Source organism: Artemia franciscana, chromosome 7, assembly GCF_032884065.1.
Source record: "Artemia franciscana chromosome 7, ASM3288406v1, whole genome shotgun sequence".
Classification (NCBI taxonomy): domain Eukaryota; kingdom Metazoa; phylum Arthropoda; class Branchiopoda; order Anostraca; family Artemiidae; genus Artemia; species Artemia franciscana.
Genome location: NC_088869.1, coordinates 61,638,087 through 61,652,330, shown reverse-complemented (window position 1 = coordinate 61,652,330; position 14,244 = coordinate 61,638,087). Strand labels below are relative to the sequence as shown.

The following is a 14,244-nucleotide window of genomic DNA, read 5'->3' as shown; positions in this document are numbered from 1 at the left end:
TACGTAACGAACTTCTGTATTCTCATGTTTTTATTACGTATATGAAGGGGTTCACCCCCTCACTCTTTACACTAAAGCTTAAATTTTTTCATTGTTTTTTTTTTTTAATAGTGCTAGAAAATCCTGCGCTCCCTTCATGAAAATTTTCTTCCCCTATGACAAATTCCTCCAAGGAAAGTTGAAGCCTTAAATTCCACACCAGAAAATGATTCGAATAAACCCACAAGCACGATTTACCTACCTTATATTCCGAAAATTACTTCAAAACTGAGAAAAGTTTGTTTAAAGAACAATTTACGTGTTGTATTCACAAGCAATTTAAGTATAATGAACCTTGTCAATTCTGGTAAGGATAAAACCCCAATTACTCGTCTACGAGGGGTGTATGAAATACCATGTAGTTGTGGAAATTATTACATTGGTCGAACCCACCAAAATTTAGGAACAAGATTACAGCAACACAAAGAAAGTATTGAAAAAGCATTAAAATCTAAAAATAACTCCATATCTTTCGATTCAGCTTTAAGTAATCATATTTTTGAAAATCCAAACCATTATGTTCTATTTGACGAAACAATTCTAATTAGCGATGACCTAGGAATCAAACAAACTGTCCGCGAGGCAATCGAAATCAAACGAAACTTAAATAATAATACATCCCTAAATAGAGACTTGGGTGAATACACACTCAACCCTATGTACACAAAATTAATTATAGAAAATAATCTAATTCAAAATAAAGCAAAAATAGGAACGAACAAAAACAAGCCCAATATCAAAAGAACTATCAGATTAGCTGCAGGTAAGGCAAATATCGCAATAAGAAATCATTCCAATTTTTAATAAATACAGTTAGTGAAATGAATGAACCTTTTTATCTTGTAAAATGTTAGCTTTTATCAGACAGTCTTGGCTGAACTTTTCGTTAAGAAGTAATGATGCCGAGGCTATTTTAAAAAAATGGATTTTTAACTGAAAACTTTTATTGTAAAGGTTTTATTGTTTTTATTTTTTCTTTGCTGAAGACAGCCCTTAGATATAGGGCCGAAATATTCAAATAGGTTTTGTTGGTTCACTGTCTTGGGACTGTGAGGGAGTAAGTCGTCCCCAAAGACATAGTTATAAGGTTTTTTGACTACGCTGAATAAAATGGCTATCTCAGAATTTTGATTTGGTGACTTTGGGAAAATAATTAGCGTGGGAGGGGGCCTAGGTGCCCTCCAATTTCTTTGGTCACTTAAAAAGGGCACTAGAACTTTTCATTTTCGTTAGAATAAGCCCTCTCGCAAGATTCTCGGACCACTGGGTTGATATGATCACCCCGGGGAAAAAAAATAACTAACAAATAAACACGCATCCGTGATCAGCCTTCTGGCAAAAAATACAACATTCCACAGTGGTCCAGTGTTATGGTTTTTTGTAGATAGGAGCTTGAAACTGCTACAATAGGGTTCTCTGATACGGTGAATCTCATGGTGTGATTTTCGTTAACATTCTGTGACTTTTAGGGGTTGTTTTCCCCTATTTTCTAAAATAAGGCAAATTTTCTCAGGCTCGTAACTTTTGATGGGTAAGACTAAACTTGATTAAACTTATATATTTAAAATCAGCATTACAATACAATTCTTTTGATGTAGCTATTGATATCAAAATTCCATTAGAGTTTTGGTTACTATTGAGCTGGGTCGCTCCTTACTACAGTTCGTTACCACGAACTGTTTGAAAATGCAAAATTCAACATTTTTGTAGAAAGATGCTTGAAACTCCTACTGTAGGGTTCTCTGATACGTTGAATTTGACGGTGTGGTTTTCGTTAAGATGCAATGACTTTTAAGGGGTGTTGCCCTCTATTTTCTAAAATAAGGCAAATTTTCTCAGGCTCTTAACTTTTATGGGTAAGTCTAAACTTAACAAAACTTATATATTTAAAATCAGCATCAGAATGCGATTATTTCGTTGTAACTATTGTTATAAAAATTTAGTTTTTAGAGTTTCGGTTACTATTGAGCCGGGTCACTCCTTACTACAGTCTGTTACCACGAACTGTTTGATGAATCGCCAAGATGCCAGTAATATGACAAACTTAAAGAACAGTCTCCTAGGTTTGACGGATTGTGACAACATGTCTTAGAATAAGTCTTTCTTAGGGGCAAAGATTGTCTTTAAAGGAATTTAAAGAAGTACAATTCAGACAAGGGGTTATTGCATACAGACTTGGGCTAGATAATTATGCTGCAGGTGCCCCCCCCCCCCCATCTTCTTATGCGATGTTGCAAGGCGTTTCCTATGTCTCTATGCGATGTTGTGAGAACCCTGCTATGTCGAAATACAACATTTTAATATTTTCAGCTAAAAAAGACACTAGGATGTCGTGAGGCATAACCTATGTCTCTATACGATGTTATGGGCTGTCTCCATTATCCCTATGCAATGTCACTAGATGCCCCCTGTCGTTGAGATAAAAACGTTGAAAGAGACAAGTATTTGTGATAGTTTTAAAACAGTTTTTAAAATTCCCGTTAACTATTTTCTAATAAGGAACAAGGTAACCTTGTAAAACATTCTTTAAGGCCTTAGAATAAAGTTTGCAAGGGAAGCTACTTATGCATTTTTTTTAAAAAGAGCACAAAAAGAGGTTCGGTTGTATGTTCACCGTCTGTCTAAATAAGCAATGAAATAAAATTAAAAACTTGTTCGTTTGTTTTAGGGTTGAATTATTAAATTTATTTACTTGTCATCGCTTCAGTTTTTAGTAAGGTTATTTACTTATTCTGAAAAGCTTCTTATTTGAAAACTATTTTTTAATCAAACCATTAAAGGCACTTAATTTTTATACTGACTGGAATATCCTATTTTTTTCTTTTTGTGTTTCAACGTCAGTGGTAGTTTCCTTTCGTGTTCAGTTTTAAAGAAGTTCCTTACTTTATTTAAAGTGAATAACTGGATTTTTAGAGGCAGTTTTACATTTACCTATAAAGTTTTTTTTAAGCTACTTTTAGTCACAATCGGCTATGCAGTTGGCTAAGGAGTTGGCGCGCTGGGTTCAGAGTCCTTTGTACCAGGGGCAGAGGTTCGATTCTTGGCGTGGCCGGTTATTTTGTTTGAGACGGGGGTCAGTGGCGTGACTCTATGAGCTCAGGTAGAGTGAACCCAGCTTCAAATGGAAACCTGGAGAAATCTGGGGAAGGTAAGCAGTAAGAGTGTGCGAAAGTACAGGATAGCTAGCCCCCAGCCCCCCCCCCCCACTGCTCTTCCTGGCTGAAGGGCCATGAAACGGAGATCAGCACCACCGGTTACACAGCACAAACTTTGTGCTGCAAATCATACTTACTCATTTACTTTTTAGTCGTAATTATGCCAAAAACGTTAAATAAAACGAAACTTAAACTGATTGTTACTTTTATGGTTAAAAAATGCGTAGTCTACACTAAAAATTAGGGTTCCAGCCAAATATAAAATTGGCCTAACCAAAATATTCTTAATTTTACCCTACTCTCTCATACTTTTAATGTAGTCTGCATGACGTCTTTCATGTCTTTTGGAGAATTCTTGCTCTAGCAAGAATTGTTTTTCGAAGATAAATAAAATTTACAGTAAATTTCACGATTAACTCACTAATGAGATAGATAAGGAATATATTTAAAATCAGAACTTTGTCCTGAATCCAAATATAACATTCATTTGCATTAGATATTAACTTCGCTTCCCCTAATCATAGTGTACAAATATATATCCTGATTTTTATATATGCACTGAGTTCTCAGTAAGTCACTTTTTCCTTCAAATTGATTTAGCATTGTGTAAAAACAATTAAAAACTCACTACATAAATAGAATTCATGGTATATATTTGCATATTAGCGGGTTTAGGGGCTAAAAAATGTATATTTGTATTCGATATGAAATTCTGATTCTAAAAGGTATGCGCAAATTTAAGCTCTCTTATTAGTGAGTTAACAAGAGAATTTACCATATATACCTTTTCTTTTCTTATTATTTAAAAATGTCTCGTCTCCTGTTCTCGCAAGGACGATAACTATTCGTATTTTTTGTCTCGTAGCTTATTGTAAAGAAGTTAAAATTAATTGAGACTGATCATCTATTGTGCATAACGTCGCAGTCACAACGAAAGGGCATATCTTACAAATTTAACGCACAGCAGAAAACAGATTTTGGGACTTTTTACGAAGACTATTCTTCATTCAAGTATATAAACTTATGTAAAACTTTAGAATACATCTGAATAACTTAGCTCAAATATTTTTACGTAGAGCGTTACAATACAGTAAAAATACGCATATAGCTTTCATCTATTTCTATTCTCCCTTTGACACTGTAGACAGATGATCCATCTTAGAAAACTTTCTTAAAATGGTTAGAGGAGATCACGCCACCCTCTCATTTATTTGCAGATATAAGACGATTAGATGACACCATCCGAAACTGTCTTTCCAAACCGACAGTCCTTACTCAACAGCAAAGGATCAAAATAGTCTTATACTGGTTGTAAATGCACAAAATTTAAGTCTTTCCGGGGGATCCCAAGGGAAGTCCTGATCCTTGAAATATCTCAACATTTACAAAAACATTTTAATCTTAAAAAAAGTGTACAACACTGCTTAAAGAAGCTCTTGATAATGGATGAGAAAGACATTTATATTGCAACAAAAATTAACTTAAAAAACTTCAAAAGCAAAATGATCCATTAGCTTTGTCGTTTTCGAGCATATTCATTTTTACATCACTCAACTAGCCATCGAAAAAAAATTATAGATGAGCAGAAAGCCAACTTTCATAGTTCATTTTAACCTTCATGGCCAAAAGTTTATCCCAAAAAACTTTTCAGAGTGGCCATACATCATCTTCGAAAATTATATCCTTCTTTGATAAACATTTTAAGCCACACGTATGAAAAAGACAAATAAAACCGGAGACATTGAAAGAAAGACCGAGAGCCATAGGGGTAGGAGCATAGGGTCCAAAAGAGATCTTTTTGGATTATTAGATAAATCATTAAAGGCAAGAGAAATTAAACAAGCCAAATCCAATCCTTTTTTTAGAAGATATTTTATTTGTTTGGGGGGGGGGGGGGTCGGTTTATTAGCTAGAATGGACTGAAAAGTGGTAACTGAAAATATAAGGTTACTCCAATAACCTCAAGACCTGGTCCACCCCCTGAAATCCTCATCGTTCTTGAATTCCTGTTGACTTTTTATTCAAATTATAAACAAAATATGCTCTTTTTTTTAGAATTACCCAGCAACCACCACCCAGAAAATAGGTATGTGTCTGATCAAAAAGTTATTTCTTATCACAGAACTAAGTGAACCAGACGAAGAGCATCATCTTAATAGGCTAATTTTGACCTGGAACACTTAACTAATGAGAAATATCCTTCCACTAAAAATTCTGCATTATCAAAATCACAGTTTTATATCATCATCAAACCCTTTATCTTATAAAATACGTGCTTTATTTAGTAATTTGGATAACAATATTAACTTTAAGTTTTCTCATATTGAACTGAACTTTTCCACCTACTTCAATATATATTCCAAGGGAGCCCTGAGTAAAATTTGAAATAGAAAAAACTAACCCCCCCCCCCTCCTATGCATCCTGATATCAAATAAGACCCATATGTGTGAAATATTGTTGTAAAGTAAAGGTCAAATGGACACTGAAACGCTTGGTTCACTACTATATTACTGTAGACTATATTGCACTTTATATAACGTGTTGCAATCACCAACACATCATCAATTAAAAAAAACTTTAAAAACAAAATGTATGGCTTTTATAGATGGCATGATTAAGAAAAGTAGAAAATAACCCAAGATATAGGGGGAAAACAATCCTGTTATTAATTACCTCATCAAAATATTCAGGGTAAATAACTTGGTTCGTTTAAATCAGCTTGAAATATCACTTTCATTAATGATTTGGATGCTTTATTTCTTCATATGAGCCAAATTCACTGATTTCATATGTATTGTGTCTCATCATCTTAAAATGAATAATCTGCGGATTGAACATTGAAGACTTCATGTGAAGAAACATCCACTTTACATTGTTGACGATACAAAAAGGCACATTTGGGAACATCCAGCTATTTTCACACACTTATAAAGGCAACCTAATACAGGTCAGCTGTTATTTTGTGATACTAAGGTTATAATATCACCGTTCTTAGTTTGAAAATCTCTTATTTTAAGCTAAATTGAATATGATTTTTCAATTAACTTCTAACGTTAATTCTTTAATTAACTTTTTAATTAGCTTTAATTAACCTTTTAAATTAACTTGCTTTTATCATTAACAGCTAAAGATCAAAGAGAAATAAATAGAGCACAAAGCTATTAATTATACGGGTAGTATAGTCTTACTCTTGTCATAAATGCACACAAATTGGATCTTCCTAGCGAGGGGGGGAGGGGGAGCAAAGGAAACCTTTCCTTCTGTAACAACTAATCCTTGAGAAACCTCAATTACAGGCCTATAAGTTTCCGATTGTAAGCATGTTATACACTGTGTAGGGAGGTGGAGATAATACGAGGTGGCGGCCTTGACCCCCATCATTTCTCGTGTACAAATATGACAAGAGTCGTAACATAAACTTGATATACAACAATATCCTACTAGACAGTGCAAACATGTGAGACCTTACAAACACTAAACTTGACGTACAACAACGTTCTACCAGACAATATTAACACGTTAATCAGTGCAAACACTAAACTTGATGTACAGCTTGTTCTACGAGAAACCCATGAATCGGTACAAACACTAAACTTGATAGACAACAATGTCCTACTAGACAGTGCAAACACAAGAAACGGTGCAAAAACTGAACTTGATCTACAATAATGTCCAACTAGACAGTGCAAACAAATGAAAGACCCATATTTTCCAAGAAGCACCACAACAACATATACAAAAAATCACTAGAGGAAATCCAATTGTAAAACTGATTGTTATGGTTCAATTGTACTATGTACTGAAAGAGGCCCGTATTCACTTTCCTAAATTCGAAAGTAACCTTAAGCTTTAAAAACATAATTTTAAAGACAAAAGCAATCAAATTACTACAAATCATCTCCAGACACGTACGCAGCAACCAGAGGCCACAAAATATTTAGAGGGGAGGGAGATAGAGAGAACACCTAAATCACATTATGACAAATATAGAAGTTATAGGAAAACTCTAAGATACTAAGAATTATGATATTGTCTTTATTTGTTTCTGTGTTTCTTGTGACTTGTGTCTTTATTTCTAAGATTTATAAACGTAATTCAGCAATTTATAAACCTAATTTAAAATATAATGAATTATCTCCAGGCGCGCGTTCGGTAAACTCCTTGGGGAGACTAACATCTTCGAGAGAAAGGGGAGTAAGAGAAAGAAAAAAGGAGGGAAGGGAAAAGGGGAAAGGGGTGAAATATACTAGAAACACAAGTTACAGGAAAACCACAATATCTCTGAGAGTATGAGACTGTAGTTCTCCCATGGAATGATCAGACATCATGAGAATGATCAGAATGAACAGACTATTTTGGATTGTATCAACTTTAATTATTTTACTTCCATTTTTCTCCCTCTATCTCTCAGCTAGATAGTTTGAATTATACTTATTGAGTTTAATTAAATTGTATTATACTATTATTTATATAATTACACTAAAATAAGTTGTTAAATTATACTATTAATATTAGATTAAATTACATTTTAATGTCATAAAATGAATCAAATTAGCTTTGCGACAACTTAAACGGGCAATAGAGAATAAAAAACTGATTTTTGAAAAAGCTGAGCCTAAAGGGTTACTTTTTCCGTGGTTTAAAAATGATGCCATTACAACAAAACGCCATCTATATTGATGATATTGAGTGTTCAGTTTATAACTGGTATATTTATGAAGTTTGTCTCCGATCCTGAACATATTGATTGATCGTCAAAGAATTTTTATCAAGACGACACATTGCAATAAAAAATAAAACAGCCCTTAAAAACACTTAAATCATGACATAATGAACTTCTGAACAAAGCGACCACTAAACCAAATGCATGAGACACTAAAGGCACAATTCCCTTGACAGTATTAGTTAATTGTCTTTCTTTATTTTCTTTTCAACCTTTTTCTATCTAAACGTGTTACTTTATTTTCTATTTTACTTGTAGGTTGTCTTCTGTATAGGAAAAGAAAACTCCAAAAGAAGAAAATGGATAATAAAAAAGGAAAGAAGGAAACAAAAGAAGGAACGGGGTGACAAAAAACATAGAAATCATTTCAATTTTCTCTTTATAGGAAGAGGAGGGGGCAATAGTTTATGGACGAGGTAAAGACTTGATATATACCCACTTCGAGGAGTATTCCCTTTTGTTCGTACACATAATAGAAAACATACTACAGCGATCTTATACTTCTGTATCCGTGTTTCTTCTTAACTTCATTATTTTGATTTTTAATCCCTGTTTTATTTGCCAGTGCCATTTCTCTTAGAAATATATTTTACCTTTATTCCTTAGGAAAAAAGGGCATTTCAAGAAAGGAGTACAGCTAAAACAAAAGTGGTCATTCTTTCCAAATTCATTTTTTAGCGGATGAAAGCCATCCATTTGTCAAGGATGGGATAATTGAAGAAGTCCCTATTTTACCAGCTATCCCTTGCAATCGCATCGTTTGTATTTTAGAACTTTTTGGAGGGATAAGGGCATTTTATCCCCCTTCCCAAATGATTTCTCTGTACGAAAATGGTAAATTATTAATGCGATTATAAATAATGGAAGGAACTTTTGAATATATTTCAATGGTCTATGAAACACAATGAAGAAAGGTATGCCATCTATGGCCCTTCCTAGAAGACACCCTTCCACCAGAAACAGCAAATTATCTATTTCAACATAAATAACGAGAAATAAGTGAGAATGTAATTTCAGCTTGGTCATCTGCGGAAGTAAGGGTTTTGTACATTTGAGTCCAACATTACAGCCCAACATTTGACACATCTGTCATTAATAAAAAGGTCAAGTTTTATGAATGACATGGAACATTTGAGGACTGTTCACCGGCGCCTGTTTTCCCCTTTACTAAAAAGAGAGATTATCAAATCATTTCTATAACCTTATACTAATTTTTCCCGTCTTAGAAGAAAAATACACTAGCTAATAGAAAGATTTGATTAACAAACATATCTTCAATCTTTACCGAGGAAGGAGCAGAGCGGAAATAGAAGCCTGGATATCAAATCCTTGGAAATATTTAGCCGAATTATTTTCTTTCCATAAACAGAACGAAACTGCACTGATCCATGTTTTTCTGTATGCAAAAACATCCAGAAGTCTAGATATAGATATAGAATATCTATATTCTATATCTATTTATGGATACAGAATATATCCAGAAGTCTACAAAAAATTCTAGAAAAATAAACAGGAAAGTTGCTAAACACCAGAAGTTGCTAAGCACATTTCCTGTTTGTAAAATATTTAAAAGTTGGTGTCGGAAACAAACTTTTTTTAATTTCAACTTCATTAGTTAAGCATGAAATTGTACAGCCCTTCAGCACCCAAATTTTGACGTTTACTTAATACACCTTATTCCTATGGAAGGGAGGTTTGGGAGGGAGCAGAGCGGAAGCAGAGCTGAGAGTACATGTAGGGAGATAAAAAAGAGTAGAAGGTATACAGTAGAGTAGGTCTTATCTATGAAAATAAGAATTAAAGTAAAGGAATGACAAAATACACTTTCAGTAGCAGAGGCGAACAAAAAAGTGTCTTTTAGCCTTTTCTGATTCCATATGCTTCAGGTGAAGCAATACACAAATTTTTTAAGGGACATTATTTGGCAGAAGTGGGAGGGGAGGGTCTCCTGCGTACACCGTGATCTAGACTAACATTTTGAGCAAAAGAAAGACAAATAGATCACCCATGAATAAAGTTCTTGAATGAAATAAACCAAGAGCAAAGGGTCATAGCCCCGCAAGATTCACCGTCAACCGCAAAGCACCGCAAACTTCTGTGCTTTACTTATCCAAATATTTTACTTCTAGAACTATAATAAATCATAATCACAAACACACACGTAACAAAAACCGTAAAGATAACCTTCACTTAGCCCTTATACTTCGCTATCGGATATCTCAAAATTAACATGAACTTCAATACCATTAAACATGGCTTTCATTTCATATAAAAAATAAATGAGAGGAAACGGAATGACATAAACAGAATAAAGAAAGCACCACTATAAAAAGATCCTAGTAACTTCATACTCGTCATAGCAATAACGATTAACTTCTACAAATGATCAAGATTTTGCAGTTGAATTCCTTTTTCGTTTCCAACAATCTGGATACAAACGCTTATGTTCAGTGGCAAGCAGTTTAGCTTCCTCTGAGTACGCACTGCGCTCTGTTTGGCTGAGGTTTTTCCAAGTTTCACCGAGAATAACGCTGATGGATCTGTTTTAAAAAGAAAAGAATTTAAAGTCCATCATTGGAAAGGGAAACATTCAAAAAACTATTCTGTTCATCTGGGACGAAGATTACTTATACCATATCTTAGGCTATACCTAAATGGCAATGATAAAACATTTCCTATCAGAATCTAATTTGTACTAAATTAAAAAATTAGCCACAACCATTGGAATTGAAATTAGAGCAGTTTCAATATTAATCCAATCAAAATTCCAGAGCAGAGAATTACCGATCTTGTGGTAATGTGTCTTAGGATTAAAATATTCTTAAAAGTTGGATGTGGGGCGGAAAGCAGGCGGGGGTGGGGGTATTACCTTAAACCACTCGCTTCACTTACTTTACTCGATTGATGATCCAATATAATGAATTACCTTACCTTAGACCTTAGATCCTCCTGAGGCATCGGTGGCGCATAGGGCGTCGACAAAGTCTCTCCATTCATCACGAAGCTGTGCGGCTGCAGTGATATCTTCCCATTGCAGAGTGACGGAAATTTTTGCCTTTTTTAGGTCCCGATCATACTACCTCCGCAGTGTGTGTTTTGGTCGGCCTCGTCTTCGTCTTCCTTCAGGCTGCCATTGATACACTCTTGAGGGAAGTCTGTCTTCGGGAATGCGTAGAACATGACCCAAATATTCCATCTTCGTTTCTTCAAAACTTCGGTCACTATGGGCTGGTTTGTTTTCAGCCGGATTTCCCTATCGGTAATTTTCTGATGCCAACTGATTTTGAGGATCCTTCGAAGGCAAACGTTTTCGAATCCAAGGATACGTTTCTCAAGTTGTTGGTTGAGTTTCCAACATTCACTGGCGTACATCAATATAGACAACACATTGCTGTTGAACAGGCGCAATTTTAAACGAAGTGAGTATTTGTTGCTTCTCCAAATTGGTGTTAGTCTGTTCAAGGCGCCTGATGCTTGTCCAATCCTTCTCTTGATTTCAAATGTTACATCGCCAGTATTTAATACCAGGCGATGTAACATTTGAATAACGATGTAATACCATTACACCGCCATATAATGAAATACCAGGTTGAATTTCAACATATTGTTTCGGCAGTGAGTTTTTTTAAGATTTGTACAGTCTATTTTCGTAGTTCCATAATTATTCTATAGAACCTCCATGTTTCTAACTTTATTAGTTTAGCTAAGATAATTTTTTATACTCCACTGATCCAACAATAGAGAAAGAAAATGATCAAAAATGGGATTTTTTTCAAAAATCCCGAAAAATGGGCCATCAAAAATGGGCCAAACGAAAATACTGAAAAAGACACCAAGCGAAAAAGACACTAAGGGACTAGTGACGTCCCTGAGAAGGGCAGAAATAAAATTTTCAGTTTTTTCTCACTTTTTAAGAGCGTTATTTAATTGAGGTATAGTGCTGACTTGATCTATCCGTAAGCCGTTCATCAGCCCATCCGATGTACCAAAGACCACAAGAGCATGGAATTCTGACACCAGAGTTTTGACCTTTTGGGATAGGGTCTTTATCTTGATAGATTTGGAACTGATCTTAAGAAGTGTGGTCTGAAACCCCTTTTACGTACGGGAGACCAAGATAAACCGAATTTTCCCTTTGGTTATTCCTTACTGTGCCGCTATCTGATAACTTTTTAATACGTTTTTCAATTACAGAATTTATTAAACTAATTGGATAACCATTTCCCAAATGAAACATCCCAAAGATGATCGAGCTCTGAATCCAGGAAACGTTGCGAACAAACCTGCAATGCTTTATCAACTAAAGAAGTAACCACGCCTCTTCTAAACGCAGGAGAATGATTAGAGGAATAATTTAAGTAACAGTCACTATGTGTAGGTTTCCTATAGACCCCAAACTCGAAACATTTGTCATTTCGATGCACCAGGACATCGAAGAAAGAAAAAATCCTATCTAGCCCTGATTCCTGAGTAAATTTGAGTTTTGGATCCAAGGATTTAAGCAAGTGAAGGAAAGACCCCAGAGAATATTCACCATTCTCCATCGAATAAAAAATATTCTATTTAAAACGTACCGGAAATTCAGGTTTACAAAGATTTAGCAAAATAGCCCTTTCTTCTAGGTTTTCCATGAACATATCAGCCTCTTTTGGTGATAGGGAGGAGGTGGTACTGATTAGAAGCCTAAATTTCTCTTTATAAAAATATCAATATAATGGAAATAAAAAGAAGTTCTGTTGCAAAGGGCTGTAAGTGAAATAAGTCTCTGATTTGGAAATGTAGATTTTTCTGATATAGAACTGAGTTTATACTTCAAAAAGAGTTCGGCCTTTTTTGGGATCAAAATTGATATATCTTTACTGCGTATAAAAATTGTCAATTCTTGTATTTGGTTTAACCGACACTTGCTTTACCTTGGAAACGAAATCAGCAGAATTTTTAATATAAGATTTTGTTTTAGCCTGAATTAGCGGGCCAAGGTAAAGAAAGTTTCGGTTAAACCAAATATAAAAATTGGCAGTTTTGATGCAGATTCGGTCTTCTCAAAAAAGAAGCCGATACTTTAGTAATCCCTGAAATAAACCTTGAACCACCTTCCCAATCACATAATCAAACACGTCAACAACCCCTTCGATCTCAGAGGGTATCTACAAGGAATAGAATTATTAAAATCAGATAACACAGTTCTCCAACTAATTTAATTGCTGGTTCATTTGTTTGAGAGAATGAATTTTTTCCTTTATTTCTCAGTTGTTCGCTAGTATCCCTCGATAGCAGTTCTAATTTTTTTTTGGCGCAAATCGTGGATATTTGTGAATGACTCGCTTTACGGCTGTAGGTATTTGGTTTTAATTTGACAATATTGGGCTTTTATTGAATTTTATTTATCTTATAGTTTTGTTTTTTTTTGCATTGGTTTTTTCTTGGTTTTTATTTTTTCACATTGATTTTCAGCGTTTGTTTTTTGTTTTTTTTCTTTGGCATTTTCCTTGAATATATTGTTTTGTTCGCACTGACGAAGAGAGGCGGTTGTCCTCTCGAACCTTTTTTAAGGCAGCGAAAAAAACATTTAAGGTTTTTTTTTAGCTTACCATAGCAGGATTTTCAATAATTTTATACATCTATTCCTTACTAGGTTGAAGCTACTGCGGCAGCCACGATACATATAAAACCAAATGTATGTGTGTCTGTATGTCCTTTATGCATTACTACACTGTTCATCCGATCGCCAAGAAACTTCATAAAGATGCTGAATACACTCTCGCAAAGGCTTTAGGTATACAATCCCCCTTCCAACGCCCTTTCAATACTAGTTAGTCCACTACAGGTTAATTATAACGTTAGTTAACTATGAATTCTGTCATCTAACACGATTCCAGAATTGTTAAAACTGATTTTTCAGTACACTCCCTGAATTCGGTATTCAAAATAATTTTCGAGCTTGAAACCACTATCGTAATTTTAAACGTGGGAAAAATCTTCACGGAGAGGGAACTTTCTATATTAAAATAAGTTTAATTTGTATATTGTTTATCGACTCTTTGCATATGTAGCCTAAACAAAATAAATTAATTAGGTAATATACATAAATGAATGATAAAAGACAGCTTTATTCAATCTGGTATTAGCTTGATTGTGACAAGCATGAAGTAAAAAAAATGATTCACGATAGTTTTACCGCGGAGGGGATCATCCTTAGAGGGCGATTTTTTTAACAGAGAATTTTCTACGGGACAATTTTCCAGGGGGGAATTATCCTTGAATTCTATTCGTTTAAGATCGCAACACACTATTTCAACATAAATATTTACCATGTAACATATCAA

General features: G+C 34.5%; 1 protein-coding gene across 1 annotated transcript in view; it reads right to left on the bottom strand.

Moving 5' to 3' along the window:
- Window positions 1–5,079: 5,079 nt before the first annotated feature.
- The window catches only part of LOC136029570 (HMG box-containing protein 1-like), a 53,842-nt gene continuing 44,677 nt past the window's right edge, over window positions 5,080–14,244 (bottom strand). Inside the window, exon 7 of the mRNA XM_065708060.1 lies at window positions 5,080–10,458. Within this exon, the coding sequence (XP_065564132.1) occupies window positions 10,305–10,458 (154 nt within the window). The 3' untranslated portion in view covers window positions 5,080–10,304. The remainder of the gene's footprint in view (window positions 10,459–14,244) is intronic.